Genomic DNA, 17459 nt, shown 5'->3' on the forward strand with positions numbered 1-17459 from the left:
CAGTGAACTGGAGAATATAACTAATGTCACATACAGTGCCAAGTGAAATCATGGTCAAAATTTCAATTCACTAGTCAGATTATCCTATTTATAACTTGAAACATTAAGGTATAACTAAGTACATCACCAAGTTCACATTTTTCTTAATCTCCAAGCTGCCATTTCATAACTTTTGTAGATTATAGAAATTCTTTTCAACTAATTCTATGAAAATATGACATTGCTGATGTATTAGTCTCATTGGGTGCAATTTTAGCTAAGTTTTAAATATTCAGTACAACCAATTTGTAGGATGTCTAGAGAAGGAAGAATGACATGACGAATATATTTAACATAAATAAATAAAAATGTGGCATTAAACTTGATTTTTTAGACAGGAAATCAAAACCAAAAACAGTGCTCAAAGCCTTGCCAGCTTACAATCTAATTTTAGATAGTTGTATATTTATCAGAGTGGAAACTTGATTAAATGTTCAGTTTCTTAATTTTAAATTAAATTGTTAAAAAAATTTAATTGTTAAATTCAGATAAGTAAATTTTCCCAACCAGGAAAGCTAAACCCGTGTGAGATGGAGACTTAAAAAACTTAGAATATGTATTCCCAGATCAGAAATAGGGTTAACACACTAAATGATAAAATTATGAATTAACAATGCCATTATATTTATCCAATTAACGTTTAACAATATTGACATTCATATTTGGTACTCACAGGGTAAAACACACCGACTGTAGTAGGAACCGGGTATGGAATCAAGCTCAAGAATGGATCCTTATAGCCCCATAATAGTTCTTTCAAAGTTCTCTTTTGAAACATAGAAGAGTTTGATTTTTTGATAAAGATATTGACTATTATTTGAACAAATGCGCTTGGATAGAGATGGGGCACAGCCTATAAAAAAAAACCACTGTTTAAGACACCAATAGCTATATCAGATTTTTAAGAAGAAATGGATAAATAGTACAATTAAGTTTAATAAAACAACTTTCAACTGTTTCTTTAAAATTACTGCCAAATCTTTCCAGGACTAAAAGTGTAATTTTCTTCATCTCTGAATGATGATTCAGACACTTTTCAGACACTTTTCTCTGTCTCAGTGTGAGCCACAGGAAGAAGATTTCAAAGTTAAATCCTACTTTTTTAAAATGATACACTTTAAGTGGTCTTCTCAATTCAGTTGATTATTCTATGATCTTGTCATCTTTCCAAATGACCGTAATTCAAAATAATGCCAAATGAACACATTTTCATAAAAATGACAAAACAAAAAATATTTAATGATAGCTCTAGTCGTGAGATTAATTACAGAGGATTCTAGAGTATTTCAAAACCAGTAATTTCACTGTTTGTCTACTCACTGCTACAGCCAGATTGAGAACAGTGAAAGTGTCATTCTCGGTTCCAACTGATAGTGAGGGTTCAAAGATGGCACCGTTGGGCTGTAGGAAAGAGACCGTGTGGGTCTCAGAGTCTTGGGTTATATTTTCCTTGGCTAGATAACGAACTCTGAAAAAAAAAGTAAATAAAATTCAAAATAATTGTTGCAAGTGAACATTAAGTCTCAAATGCCGTTCATTCATGCAACAAATAATTTTTGAGTGCACAGACTATGTCAGAAATTAGGCTAAACAGGTGGGTTAAAATGATATATAAGCAAATGCTGAGTTTCTAGCAAATCAGAGAAGGTGGGGAGGGGTGGGTGGGGAGGTGTCTTAGAGGTGCAGAGCAGGGGAGAAGGAGTACGCGTTATTATAGGAGTTTACACAGAGTCTGTGGGAAAACACAGAACAGGTACAAACCCAGGCTTGGGATGGTTATGGGGGGATAATGGACAAGATACAATTCCACATAAGTGGTCTGAATGACAAGGAGAAGTTTAGTTAGGTAAAATAGGGTAGAAAGTAGCATGTAGAACATTAAGGAGTAAGAACATGGTATAATTTTAGATATGCAAACTTTTTTTTTTAAATATCTGTATCGGAGTATAATTGCTTTACAATGGTGTCTTAGTTTCTGCTTTATAAGTCAGAAAGAAAAACAAATACCATGTGCTAACACATGTATCTGCAAACATTTTACTATGGTTGGTTTACAGAGTTAGAGTAAGGAGAGTGGTGGAAATAAAGCCACTAAAATAAACAAGATCTCAAACACAAAAGGGTTGTGTCCTGTACTCAGATATTTAGCTTTTTATCCTGAGGGTCAGGAGGAGACAGCAGAGAGGTTTAAGGAAGGGAACAGTAAAAGCATGTCTTCTTACATTAGAAAGACTGTTCAAAGTGCACAGCCTTGCCAGCACTGTTTTTTTCATAATTTCCAGTATTTTAATGAGAAGGATAACTAATGGAATATAATTTCCACTTAAGAGATCAATTCCCCTCCATCTCTGCCTCATATATTGTATACTTATTAGCTCTAAGCTCCTGGCTCTAAAATCTCTAGGCAAAGTACCAACTACTTTTTAGGAATGTGGTGAAAGGTCATATTATGGAAAAAAAAATCTTTTGCCAGTACAAGATATTTACTGAGATGAAATAAGGTAGACGTTGCATTATCATATATTTGAATGTCTATTATTTGAGGCTACAGTAGTTATCTATTATTATTTAACTAAGATAAAGACTGAAAAAAACATGGGACTGAAATGTATAAAACATAACAAACCAAAAAAGCCACACATTTCAATCAGGTACAATACCTGTAGGGTTGGTATTATGAGTGTTTTTTTTATTCCCACAGTGCCTGCTACTTGGTAAGTTCTCAACAAAAAATTTTGAATGAATAAATTAATTAATACCTCACATTAATATCTCAAAAGAGAATTCAAAAAAGATATAAATATGTTTTACTTTTAATATAATTTCTTCAAAGCTTTATTATTTACTTTTCTCTGAGTACTGTAGACATACAAAGAATATAAAAATCTGAAACAGCAGCCAGGACAGTCTATTAATAGTCAATTACTATTTCCTCTTAGATAATTGTATTTTAAACTTATATTACATATTATTAACATTTAAAATTAAAATGCTCTAATTTTCAGGAACATTTATGTGTATATAATAATTGAGATAACAGCAAAATAATTGTGACCCAATTCTAGTTTACTTAGTTGTACTTACAATACTATACCAGTAGATGGCACTCACCAAGAGAAAAAAAATCCTTTAAACTGAGGCCTGTGTGTACAATGTACTTTTAAAAAGAGAACATAATCACTGAATTTTTGGTTTAAAATTTAGAGTATAAGGAATTTCCTGGCGGTCCAGTGATTAGGACCCCACGCTTCCATTGCCGGGGGCATGGGTTCTATCCGTGGTTGCAGAACTAAGATCCTGCATGCCGTGCAGGGTGCAGCCAAAAGAAAAAAAAAAGAAGAATATATACAGGTTTTAGAAAGGTGGTTTTTTTTTTAATTTTTATTGGGGCATAGTTGACTTACAGTGTTGTGTTAGTTTCAGGTGTACAACAAAGTGAATTAGTTATACATATATCCAATCTTTTTTATTTCTTTTTCCGTATAGGCCATTACAGAGTATTGGGTAGAGTTCCCTGTGCTATACAGTAGGTCCTTATTAGTTATCTGTTTTATATATAGTAGTGTGTATATGTCAATCCCAATTTATCCCTTCCCCCCTCCCCTTATCCCCTGGTAACCATAAGTTTGTTTTCTATATCTGTGACTCTATTTCTGTTTTGTAGATAAGTTCATTTGTACCCTTTTTACAGATTCCACATATAAGTGATATCATACGATATTTGTGTTTCTGTGTCTGACTTACTTCACTCAGTATGACAATCTCTAGGTCCATCCATGTTTCTGCAAATGGCACTATTTCATTCTTTTTTATGGGTGAGTAATATTCAATTGTATATCTGTACCATATCTTCTTTATCCATTCCTCTGTTGATGGGCATTTAGGTTGCTTCCATGTCCAAGCTATTGTAAATAGTGCTGCAGTGAACACTGGGGTGCATGTATCTTTTTGAATTATGGTTTTCTCCAGATATATGCCCAGGAGTGGGATTGCTGGATCATATGGTAGCTCTGTTTTTAGTTTTTTAAGGAACCTCCGTATACTGTTCTCCATAGTGGCTGCACCAATTTACATTCCCATCAACAGTGTAGGAGGGTTCCCTTTTCTCCACACCCTCTCTAACATTTATTGTCTGTAGATTTTTTGATGGTGGCCAATCTGACAGGTGTGAGGCAATACCTCATTGTAGTTTTGATTTACATTTCTCTAATTATTAGTGATGTTGAGTGTCTTTTCGTGTATGTTTTAGCCATCTGTATGTCTTCCTTGGAGAAATGTCTATTTATATCTTCTGCCCATTTTTTGATTGGGCTGTTGGTGGTTTTTTTTTTTTTAACTGAGCTGCATGAGCTGTTTATATATTTGGAGATTAATCCCTGTTGTTTGCTTCATTTGCAAATATTTTTTTCCCATTCTGAAGGTTGTCTTTTCCTTTTGTTTATGGTTTCCTTTGTTGTGCAAAAAGTTTTTAAGTTTAATTAGGTCCCATTTGTTTATTTTTGTTTTTATTTTCACTATTCTAGGAGGTGGATCAAAAAAGATATTGCTGCAATTTATGTCAAAGAGTGTTCTGCCTGTTTTCCTCTAAGAGTTTTATAGTTTCTGGCCTTATATTTAGGTCTTTAATCCATTTTGAGTTTATTTTTTTGTATGGTGTTAGGGAGTGTTCTAATTTCATTTGCTTACATGTAGCTGTCCAGTTTTCCCAACACCACTTATTGAAGAGACTGTCTTTTCTCCATTGTATATCCTTGCCTCCTTTGTCGTAGATTAGGTGACCATAGGTGAGTGGGTTTACCTATGGACTTTCTATCCTGTTCCATTGATCTATGTTTCTATTTTGGTGCCAGTACCATACAGTTTTGATTACTGTAACTTTGTAGTATAGTCTGAAGTCAGGGAGCCTAATTCCTCCAGCTCCATTTTTCTTTCTCAAGATTGCTTTGGCTATTCAAGGTCTTTAGTGTTTCCATACAAATTGTAAAATTTGTATTAATAAGGTCAAAGGGAGGAATCTGCCTCAGGTTTTGCTTTCTGTGTACTCCTGCCAAAGCAAAGTAATTAAAAAAAAAGACTTATGTTGGATCTGAGAATATTCAGAAGGAGTTACTGGGTCTTCATAGAGATGTAGGTTGGAATAATAATTAAGATGTCTATCCAGGTAATTTCATGCTTTGACCCATGTCACACCTTGTCAAAGTTTCATCAAGCTCACATTAGCAGCCATTCTGTTTAAGGAGGGACATCCTCCTCCACTTCCAATTTCAGTTGAGTTCAGGGTGTAATTGATGGGGAGGCAGGTTCAACTCAACACATGGAAGACTCTCAAATTATTAACTTTTTCTGAAAGGTGACCAGTCGTTTTCCCATCATTTAAGGCATCCAAGCAGACACTAAGGACTCTGTTTTGTCAACATCATGAGAAAAGATGACTCACAGTTGATCATAAATTCCTTTAACATTGTTATATAAATAGGAGTTTATTGTTTACATACTTTAGCTGCAAATCTAACTTCTCTTCTCCAATCCTCCCCATATTGCTTCTCCAAGTAAATCAATTATATCTAACCCACCCCCTTTCATCCCTTAGAGAGATAGGTTAAAGCCTCTAAAAATAAAATTTATATTAACTGTCACCTATCAGAGCAGGACTAGCACAGGATTCAATATTATGTTTATGTTTTCTGATACTCCAGTTAATATCTTTAAAAGTAAAAACATAACCCCTTCCAAACAAATAAAAAATTAAACAAAAAACTTGATCAGCTCTCAAATTCTAACAAATATTCTCACACATACTGAGTTCTCTTAGAGTATATTTATTTATTGACTGATTAATTTAACATTTACTCTATTGTGTTGTATAAAGTACCTATGTAATGCAAGCATATACTGTCCTAAAATATTTCCAAATAACATGTGGTGTAGCCCACAGTCTCTGCAGAAGCACTGTGAGTAACCTGTGCCTTTACACTTTACAATCCATTTATGGCTGCTGTGAAAAGTGTGATAACAGACGAAGAAAAAAAAATAAAGCTAAATATGAAGACACCTTTCCAAACATACACAGCTTACAATGGAACGCCAATGGAAAAAGTCAAATGAGCACATTTGATGTAGTATCTCTAAAATGTAGACTCTTCAGTAAAAAGCCAAAGGCACATAAAAATATATTTTAACTTTAAAATAACTTACTGTAATACTTTGCTTGTGTCTTACCAACATGTTGCTGACAGTCAAAATTTCAGGATATAGATATAATATATAGGGATATATAAGAGCTACAAGCAAATCTCCAAAACCCATCAAGTTGTTCAAATGTGGAAACAGAGAAAAATTTTAACAGTGGAGAATTTGCTATGGTGAACCCAAACAATATAATATAGAAAGGAGTCTAGAAAAAAGGCTTAGGTGTTAAACAAATTTTGACTTCCCCTTGCTCAGAAAATGCCAAAGTACTGTAAAGGTCCTTAATGTGACTGGCACAGCCCTTCATAGCTAGATAGTGCCAATCCTGGCCAAGCCAGATTTCTGACCTGTCTGGAAGCAAAAAAATGTGAGCCGTACATCAGCAATGCCCGCCAAAAATGGGTTCTGACTCTCTTCCTCTCTTTGTCAGGACAGTTGTTTGTTTTTTTAACTGTTTTTGCAAATTTTGTTGGAACGTTATTCTAGAAAACCCATCATGTAATGGCAAATATAGTCAGTGAATCTTTCTCTTTGACTGTGATTAGTTTTGTTTTGATTTTTGAAACCTTTTACCCCAAAGGAAAAGAGCCAGAGGTGTACTGTTACTTATTTTTATCCATGACCTTCAGCGCTGCATCCAGAAATGAAGGCCCAAGATCGAGCTGCAGGAAGAGGAGGGAACCCAGTGAGATCAGAGAGGGACTCCTCTGGTTTTTAGTCTTTTCCTTGACGAGCTCACACCAGGCGGGATGGTCAAACATTATTCTTGGCTGCCCAGTAGAGGTACAGTTTGGAGAGGCTGGCAGAGTGGCGGGACTGGGATGGGGACCCACCAGAGCCCCCATGAAACGCCCCCCTGATAGACCATACTGTTCTCTTCCATGACCCACTCACAGCTAAGCCAGGGCAGCTTTCCCGGACCAAAGGACTCCTGTTTGGAATTGAATGTCATTGTTGACAATAAGGGCAACATGAGTGCTTGTGATCCTCCAAGAGTCGGGAGGGAGATGGTGTTTTTGAGCACCAGGGTGAGCGTTTCTGTGAACATGGAGTCGGTGGTGCTGCGGACCCTGAAGAACTCCATACACCCAGGGAGCTGCCCCATGCATGCTTTCTCCTGGTTTCCAGGTAGAAGATCAGAGGTCCCCTGAAGAAAGGAAATGTCTCCGAAGACATTGAGCTGGCCATCCTTGACCACGTGAATGGTCCGGCAGAAGTCTCCAAGGGGAGGACTGATCATATCGGGAGACAAGATGCCCCTCTGTTTGAATTTCTTTCCTTTCTTATTATTGGCAGCTTTCAGGTAAATTAGGATCTTGGCTGCCCTTCTGGAGTTGGAGAATGTCGATTTCGCAAAAACGGCCACTTTCTTTCCGGATGTTATTTTTCCCCAGTATCCTTTTTGATAGGAACTGTCACATCATTTTTCTCCAGCAGCCTCAGAAGTGGCTGTGAAAGGAGCCAGAGGTGTAGGAGACCTTCTTGGACTTACAGCCGACTGGGGCTTTCTGGAGAGCCGGCTACATCCTCCAGTCCCTGGCACAGTGTGGAGAAACCAGTGGTGCCAAGGATCCCAGCTGCTGCGGGATCCACACAGGTGGATGTGCGGGACCCACACTTCCCGAGGGCACACTCAGCCCCTGCCCATCACGCACAAATCCAGCCAGGTCAGCCAGCACCTGCTCACAGCATTATCTGTGCAGAGGCTGTGTGAAGGCTCCCAGGGCCGGGGTCTCCGGGCTCGCCCCCCGCTGCTTGGACCCCGCAGCTGCGCTCCCTGCCCTCTCAGGCCAGGATAGGAATATTTAAACAACCGTGCTTAGATTCTTATTTGGTCATGTGGGAATTCTAGATTTTCATAGGTACACATCATAGCTACAACTTTTTTTTGGACCAAGATAATACTCACATAGGCTTTTGATAATAACATAAGAACTATAGACCATGAAAAAATAAAACTATTTTCCAAGGTGAGGGTTATTTTTGTTTTTGTAACAGTGAAAACCAAGCCGTCTTTGACAGAGTTGTGAATAGTCACAGATGTGCCTGGAGACAGGAGACGTGGGGATAATTACTAGGACAGAATAGGCACCCAGGCGCTCGGCATGCGTGCTTACGCTCACAGGCATGCTCATGTGCTGCGGCAGCAGGCATCACCCTCCCAACTACTGTTATTTCATTATATTTGCGTGTGAGTTGTCAATCTAGAAATATATTAATGAATGGAGAGGAAAGAAATTATATAATTATAGACCATCTGAAATAGATAAGAAAGTAAAACTATGAGTTAGAAGAAATCATTACAAATATGAAATTTTGTGATAATACTTGATCATGGCATATAACTAGTTGTAATTATTCTTGAGGAAAAATCACACATTTTTATAACAAATCATGTAGCAGGACTTAATTCTGTTCCTATATGGGCACCATAAGTGTATTTCTAATCCTTGGTTAAGTTTAGTGTCTTTAGCACCTCAGTCTCTCTTTTTCTTACTTTAATAGTTAGAAAAGACACATAGTCTATAACTTAGGAGAAAATGGACACAAAAATCTAAGAGTTACCAGTCCCTAGGTATGTGTGAACTTGGTAAATCACTTCATATCCCCTGGAATGAGTTTTCAAAATTTACAGAATGAAAGGTTCTGGCTAATTATTTCCCCCTAGTGCTAATGTCTAAGATTCTATTCAAGAATGTGTTAAACTGTTAAGGAATGTAGATAAAGGTATAGCTTATTCAGTCTAAGTACTGGAGAAAATATAAGAATGAAACTACTAGATGAATAAAAACACCCTTAAGACCTGGAAAATAGTTTGAATAGAAGTCCTTAGCAGGTATTGTAGTTAGGTAGAAACAGTTTAATGCTGCGGTTCTCAGAATTGAGTGTGTATTGCAGTCCCCCAGAGTACTTGTAAAACTCATTACTGGGGTCTAAACCAAGTGTCTCTGATTCATTTGGTCTAAGGTGGGGCCTGAGAATTTGCATTTCTACTTAGTTCCCAGGAGATGCTGATGTGGCTGGTTCAGGAGCCACCCTTGGAGAACCACTCATATAACCTACACTTTCAATTTTAGGATTTTAAAGTGCTCTGGTTTTAAAACTTTGATAGATGGTTTTTTATTTAGCATGTATATTTTAGACTTGTTTTTTAAATTCTATTTATTACTATTATTTTTTAATATTTATTTTATATTGGAGCATAGCTGATTAACAATGTGTTAGTTTCAGGTGTACAGCAAAGCGATTGATATATATATATATATATTTATATACGCAAACACATATCTATTCTTTTTCAAATTCTTTTCCCATTTAGGTTATTACATAGTATTGAGCAGAGTTCCCTGTGCTGTACAGTAGGTCCTTGTTTATTTTAAATATAGCAGTGTGGATAGATTGGGAGTTTGGGATTGACATGTACACACTGCTAGAGTTGTTGAGAATATATGCTACAAGTGTAAAGCACCTGTAACTTCTTAAATGTAGAGCAGTTAATTGATGCTGGTAAATTCATAATAAAGTCTGTATTTCTTATAATCATTAAATCCTTAGATTAGGGTTTTATATAGGCAGAAACAGAATATTTCAATGTATGTTAATGGCAAGAAAATAATAAGTACATTTCAATACAATGGCAGTTGTCAAGTGGAAGCTTTTTCAGAAACACATATGGTCAAGGAAAGAGTGCCACTTTTTATGGGGACTCGCTCACCTGTACGTGTAAGGACCTCTTTGCTTAACTTTAATTTTGCTGCTGTTCACTGCCACCTCCTCTGGATTCTGTACATCAAAGATCCAAACCTGTCTGTAAACTTCTGTGCCTGTTTTAACCCAACTTTTAAAAGCAATTGTACCTTCTTCAAGGACAGCTTCCTATGAAAAAGAAAACAAGTTTGGGTTATTTACTTGTAGTCAATATGGGCACTTGTGGGAGTTGAAAACCTTTAGTTAGTCACCGAAAGCAATAAGCTCAAGTACGTTGCTCATGAGAACCTTTGCAGCCTGCCACATGCTTGGAACAGAAATATTTTCAACACGTTACGATAGCAATCTCTTTTAGTTAACCTTTTACAAAGAGAATCAGTGTGTAATATTGTAGACATGTCTGTCGATTGTAAGGCCAGCCACTGGCAAGCTTTGGAGTGACCCTATGGCAATATTGCGACAGTTCGTAACACAATTTATTAAGCAAATTTTATTAAACTTTTTCCAAAAAATTCTTATCAGGTCAAACATTAACCTCTCCTCTGCCTTCAGTGAGTTAGACTGACGAGGCAAAACAGAAAAACTGAGAGAAAAATGTAGTGGTATTGGAAGCTTTTTCATTTTCTTCAAATCTTGGACAGTTCCAGGGAAGATTATCACTTAACATTTGTCAGACTAAGAAAACACAAATTTCGCTTCTCCCCTTCCAAACCCTGCTCAATGAGGCTTTCCTAACTCTCAGTACATCTGCAGAAATCTATTAGTACGTGTTTCCAAAAATTACAACAGTCTGATTCGTTACTATTAGGTTACTACATTTTAGATAAAAGAATGAAAAAAGGACATGTCCTATTATTCTTTTGTGAAATCCATTAAAAATCTTTGATGCTCCTTGTAGTAAAGACAGAAACAGAAAAAATACCAATGACAGAATCAGAAAGCCCTACATTAGAAATTGGCTCCTGTGCTTTAGGAGCTGGGACTGAGGAGAAAGTCACCAGATTCCCTGGGTCAATTTCAGTATCTGTAAAACGAGGGAATTATAGATGGTCTCGTGGTTTCCTTCCAAGGCTTTCACTCTCTGAGCAGCAAGCCTCTGAAGATCTAGTAGCTAACGCAGACAAAGGTGACTTTGTAGCAGGCAGTGTTTCCAAGTAAGTACCTTGGGAGGAATGCCCAGGTGTAAAGCTCCAACTTACCTTAGTGCTAGAGGAAGAGGGAGAAAAGTATTTCACACAAAATGAGCCTAACAAGACCCATGAATACAGGGACAGTCTGACCTGTTTGTTTCCTTCACCTGCTTTCATAGAATGATGGATCAGGAAAGGACATTGGACATTAGTACATTTTCTAGGAGAGCGTGCTGAGGCTCTGAGAAACCAGGTGTCTGGCCCAAGGGTAACCGAGGCAAATACCTAGAAGTAGAATCATGACGAGGATCCTAGTCTCTGACCCTTAGGCTGGTCCTCTTTTACACCGTGTTTTTACTATTTTTTGTTCCTGTCACCTCTGCACTTAGTTGGTAGAAGTCAAGTTAAGTTTCATATCTTCAGGAAACTTTACTTATTACTTAGTGGAGAAATAAGGGAATTCCTTAGAGAAGAACAGGGCATCAGGTATAATGCCTTTACAAAACCCTGTGCTGTTGCCATCCTTTTACACTGGGTACATTGGAGCTGCTAAAGTGATGTTAGATCTTACTTTTTTACAACGAATTATCCTTAAAAAATGCTTTATTGCTCCTAAAAATCTTATTTCCATAGTAAGCTGAAAATTAAGACAATATTGCACATAGATAAAGTATTATGGCTGTTCCTCTAAATGTAAAGGTGTTTATGAGGGTGTTGAAGCTGAAATCTATACTGAAGTTGAAATCTGTGTTAATTTACCCATTTCAAGAAAACATACGAACCTACACATTATTACTCTCACACTAGTGATATAAGAATCTTAAGGACTAATATAATATCAATTGTTTACCATGTACCTCTCAAGGCACATATTTTATTTCAGTTCTTAATGAAAGGAACTCTATAAGTACTTAAAGAATTGAAAAGGGACTGTGACAGAATGTACTTGGCAGGACAGAAAACTTCCTCATTCTAATGGTTATGCATTTAATATCAAAAGGCATTGTAAGCATATCATGTCTTTTTTCTAAAAGCCATGAATCACTTTGCCTTATTTGTTCATCTGGAGATATTTTTTCAACTGGGAAAGCTGAAACGCAAAGAGTTGAAATGAATGCATTGAATTATCAGCTATTAGAGTTAGGGTCATCTAATTCCATCCATTTTTTAGAGGTAGAAGTAGGTCCTACAGAAAACAGATGTCCGATTCAATATTGTATGACAATTTAGTAGTAGATAATGGAGAATCAGGTCTTTTACTACAATTTTGTGTGGTTTGCATAACACCACGATTTGTTCACAAAGAAAAAAATACTGAAACAGTCAGAATAGGAATGCATTTCTTCTGATCCTAACACTACTATATGTACTAGAAAATTGTATAGACCTCATTGACTACTAAGATTATTTTATCATCAGTTCCTCTAATTTTAAAGGGAGCAAAAGTTTTTATGTCCTTTGTGAATTTCAGAGGCCTTGATTTTAAATTGACTTTGGACTATCTGTCTATTTTGCAAATCTTTTGCTAAATTTGAAGTACAAAGGTGTTAATTATGTGTATAGAAAAATTAATATAATTTAAGCTCCTCGCACTTGGCTGATTCAGCCCTAGTAATGACTGGATTCCAGCCTGATGACTCTCACATGGCTTGGTCTCCAGCTGAGTTGAAAGACATTTACCTAGAAACTTCTACATTTGCTACATTTTGTTTACCTTGAAACTTCTATTTTGCTACATTTGCTAATTTGAAAGCAGACGTTGGGAAGAGTAATAGTTTTTATCTAGTCACATGGTCATTTGATTATTGCTGTTACAGGAAAACAGTACTCATCCACATGACTGGCAACTTTAGTATAACTATTAAAATGTCCTTGATACCGTCCTATGCATGAAGTATGTAGAGCACATATGTCAAAAATATATTGTCCCATTTCTCAAGGCTCTTATAGTGTACAGGAGACAGTATCATGTGTAGCATATTTTAATCTATGAGTTGATTTCCTTACCCTACTTCCAGCCTGACCAAGTCCATTGGCTTCTTTACTCAAAGCCTAGAGTGAAGTGGTTAACAATGAAACAAGATGCTATGAGTTTGATCCCCAGTTTGGTCATGTGCTAACCATTTAAACTTGGGCAGGTTATTTAATTTTTTTGTACCTCAGTTTCCTTATCTGTAAAATGGGGTAATAATAATATTAAGTTGAACTATACGAAATTAGTATTTTTCAAAGTCAAAATAAGTAGAACATGGTGTAATTAAATATTTATCCTCATGGGTTGTTATAGGATTTATTAAATGTGAGCATTTAGAACAGTGTTAGCACATAGCAAGCATTCAATAAACGTTGGCTACTGTTATACAAATCCTATCCACCCCTTAGAAGGAGAACTCTCATCTCACTTGCTTCCCATCTTGCTTTAACTACTTTGCTCTTAGCATTACTGTCTAAACCAGTTATGTGGTAATAACATGTAAAATCCTGTAGCACTTCCTTTTCTGCTATTTAATTATTTATTTATTCTCCATCCAGTGAAATCAAAACTTCCTTAAAAAGCAGAAACATACTGAAAATAGTTTTCATCTTCTCCACTCACTACCAAAATCTGTTCTATTTGGGACCAATTACAAGCAGTTTCCACGTCCAAAAATTTTTCTAATACGTGTATGCATTATGCACATGCATGTGTGTACAGGCTGAGAGAAAGAAATCTTTAATTTGCTTCTTGGTGTTCTGCAGTTAATATCATAAGGAAATTAAATTTATTTTAAATTACCTGTGTTATACAGTATTCACTAAGCACTTGCAAGTGATATGAAGAATGTCAAGGTGACAAATTATCCTTTGTAAATAGTGGCAAAACTTTGTCCTTTTTCTGAAGTCCTTTGGTAGTTTCTACTCTCCACATACATGGCAGCTCATGCCATTGACTTTTAGTCTGTCTAGCAAGATTGCATAAACCTGCTGGTCCAGAAAAATCTACCAGGAATCATAGTCTAAAATACTGGTAAAAAAAAAAATAGTTTTCAGCTATAACGCATAAAAATCATGAAGTCCTTAAAAAACATCCCTGGGGCTTCCCTGGTGGGGCGCAGTGGTTGGGAGTCCGCCTGCCGATGCAGGGGATGCGGGTTCGTGGCCCGGTCCGGGAGGATCCCACATGCCACGGAGCGGCTGGGCCCGTGAGCCGTGGCCGCTGGGCCTGCGCGTCTGGAGCCTGTGCTCCGCGGCGGGAGAAGCCACAGCGGTGAGAGGCCCGCGTACCGCAAAAAGAAAAAAAAAATCCCTTGGAAATAAACAGTAAAGAAATATGAATATATATATATATATATATGAAGTAAACTGTATGGACTATTTTAGGCCATTTCAAATGCTGGAGTCTGGGGACCATCTTTTAGAATTGAAAGGTATCGTAGAGTACCAAATCTATACTTTAGAAATTAGATAACATCATGAGATGATTTTCTGATCTGTTAAAATTAAGCACTTTAATTCTTCTTTTTTTTTAAAAAAAAAAATAGTGTTTGTATGCAGGTAATAACGTTCCCAATTTGGTATTAGTCCATTAAATGAAGCAAGTAATCTGCAATGATTTCAATGGTAAACAAAAACTGACCAGTACTAAAACTTGTATATATTTGTGAAATAACAGCATTAGCTTAAGTGCTCTTGAGGTAGGGGTAAGACACTTGGCTCACTGGGTTTACACATAATTCAGAGATGTGACTCCTACTGTTGGCCAGTTTCTCTGTCTTTTTGTCTCTACATTCAGACTCTCTAGAAAGTGAACCTATTGCTTAGTTTTATCTGTAATCTCTATAGTAATGATCAAATCTCTCTGAGCACTGACCTTTGAAATACATCTGATGTTCATATCAAATCACTTCTAAAACCTCTGTTTTTTATTCTTCTAAGGAATACATCTCCTTCAGTAACTCAACTGGTTATCTTACAGTTTGCAACTTTCACTCCTCTCCCTATTTAGTCCTTTTATTCCATTGTATCCCATCACCCATCAGTTATATGTACTCCACCACACTAGACCAGAGTGCCTTTTATTATGTGCAGACTGTGCAATAATCTTATTAAAAGGGAGTCTTAAACGACACAAAAAAAAAGCTGGAAAAAGAAAAACACGTGGAGGCTATATAATGTACTTCTAAACAGCCAGTGGATCTCTGAAGAAATCAAAAATTACCTAGAGACAAATGAAAATGAAAACATGATGATCCAAAACCTATGGGATGCAGCAAAAGTAGTTCTAACAGGGTAATTTATAGCTATACAAGTTTACCTCAGGAAACAAGAAAAAACTCAGTTAAACAACCTAACCTCACACCTAAAGGAACTAGAGAAAGAAGAACAAAAAGAAATCCAAAGTTAGTAGAAGGAAAGAGATCATAAAGATAAGAGCAGAAATAAATGAAATAGATACAAAAAATAAACATCAAGAAAACTAAAAACTAGTTCTTGGAAAAGATAAATAAAATTGATAAACCTTTAGCCAGACTCATCAGAAAAAAAAGAGAAATGGCCCAAATCAATAAAATCAGAAATGAAAAAGAAGTTACAACCAACACCACAGAAATGCAAAAAATCATAAGAGACTGCTGTGAACAACTGTGTGCCAATAAATTTAAAGAATATTTCTTTCAATAAAAAATGGTATATATGTATGCAAAAAACATATCAACATACTCTTTGGACATAATTAAAAGCAATTATTTCTTTTAATATGCATACCTAATATAGTTTTTTATCAAAATTTGGATATTTAGACTTAAGATGACAGTGCATTCATATAGAATATACATCATGCTTTGACCATTTCTCTATCATGTAGAGTTTCAATTGTTCATTATCACCTTTGTGTCGAAGACACAGAATTGCCAGTTACAATGAAATATAAAACAGGCACCCTAAGCCAAAAAGGGATGGAAGATAGAATGAATCAGGATGACAAGAAACATTCTTGATAATACTTGTACCTTTTTAACTGTCTTCTCAATAAGCATGTCTCCAACTGGCATTAGAATACCTCCAAACACAGCCATGAGTGCACCAATGACAGCACCAGCGATGAGCCCACAGTTTCGATCGCAGCCCATTTTTCTTGTTCAGGGGGACAGCTAAGGTTCAGCACCTGCTTCTTTCAAACTCCCAGGTCTGATGAACGTGGTTTCCAGAAGGTCTGGTTCTATCATTGGAAGGAGATTATAAAGCAGAAACTTAAATACCAGTAGAAAAAGATCAAAGTAAACATGCAACTGAAACAGATCATTTTGCCAGTTATAAATAAACAGATGCTTTTTTTAATATACAAACTTTCTAGGTTTTGTCCTTTCTTAATTTGAACTACCTACCAGTGGTAGAAGTAATACATATTGTCACATAGAGCAGTTCTTTAAATTTCTCCTCTTTTAAATTTTCTTTCTATGGATGATTAACACACTGAAATATTAACTAAGGAGAATATGCTTACTGTACTCTCACCCCCTGCCTACCTTCCATCAGCTTGGGACACTTACGGGCATCTTTATCCTCTATCTGGCTTCTCCACTCAAACACAACCAACTGTCTGCACCCTACCTGGAGTTCTGCAAACTGCATGTGGGTGGACTGATGTCTTTTCCATCCAAATGCTAAGCAAATACAGTGACAGATGTTTTCTTTACTATTCCTTTTTCACAAATAGAAAGATAGGGATTTTATAGGAAATGATCTGATGAGTCTGCGAAGAAATCATTCTTTCTAATCATTTATAAGCTATCTGTTAAAACAGAAAACATGGGTAAGTTGGGAAAATAATACTAGAATAGTCTCTAATATCATCAAAATTATAAGCACCATTAAAAGAAAATTCCACTGTCAGGAATATTGAGTTCATGCCTGAATTCCTTCTTATGCACAGTGTTGAAAACATTGAAATATTTTAAAGAAGAGTATTTTCAATTTAATTTTTAGTAACTGACTTTTAGATAGTTGTGAGGTAAAAAAGATTTGAAGAAAATATGTAAGGTAGAGGATACCTAGTTTCTGTCACAGCATTGGTTTCTTACTAGTCTCAAATGAATTTTTTAACATATTCAAATGCAATATTGTTCATTTTGTCATGGACAGCTGACTCATGCCAATTCTGTTAAAATATGTAGATTGTGTCAGTATGTATTTCACCTAGTCAGTCTTATCTTTGGTATCTTCATATAATATATGCTCCTTTCATAAAGATTGAAAGAAAACTCTTAGTGGAATTGGTAGATCCTTCTGTAACAAAGTTAGTAAGAATTTGCTATTCTAGTGTTCAAAAACCTGTTCATTTGAGATATTTTGTTTGCAGCAGCATTTTTTAAAATGGGGTTGACCTGACATTGATAAATGGAATGTGCTTTGTAC

General features: G+C 36.1%; 1 protein-coding gene and 1 pseudogene across 3 annotated transcripts in view; both read right to left on the minus strand.

Moving 5' to 3' along the window:
* The window catches only part of LOC113629415 (platelet glycoprotein 4-like), a 34707-nt gene extending 18530 nt beyond the window's left edge, over positions 1–16177 (minus strand). For 2 of the 3 annotated variants that reach the window (XM_027123796.1, XM_027123795.1), the window contains exons 1-4: positions 16055–16177; positions 9944–10104; positions 1360–1507; positions 713–892 (exon numbers count right to left, since the gene is read on the minus strand). In XM_027123796.1, the coding sequence (XP_026979597.1) occupies positions 713–892; positions 1360–1507; positions 9944–10104; positions 16055–16174 (609 nt within the window). In that variant the 5' untranslated portion in view covers positions 16175–16177. The remainder of the gene's footprint in view (positions 1–712; positions 893–1359; positions 1508–9943; positions 10105–16054) is intronic. The other variant, XM_027123797.1, reaches the window with a different exon arrangement.
* On the minus strand, positions 6831–8382 carry LOC113629628 (cdc42 effector protein 3-like; annotated as a pseudogene).
* Positions 16178–17459: the final 1282 nt, after the last annotated feature.

The sequence above is a fragment of the Aethalodelphis obliquidens genome, unplaced genomic scaffold, assembly GCF_003676395.1.
Source record: "Aethalodelphis obliquidens isolate GAN/ISIS:26980383/991018 unplaced genomic scaffold, ASM367639v1 scaffold27, whole genome shotgun sequence".
Classification (NCBI taxonomy): domain Eukaryota; kingdom Metazoa; phylum Chordata; class Mammalia; order Artiodactyla; family Delphinidae; genus Aethalodelphis; species Aethalodelphis obliquidens.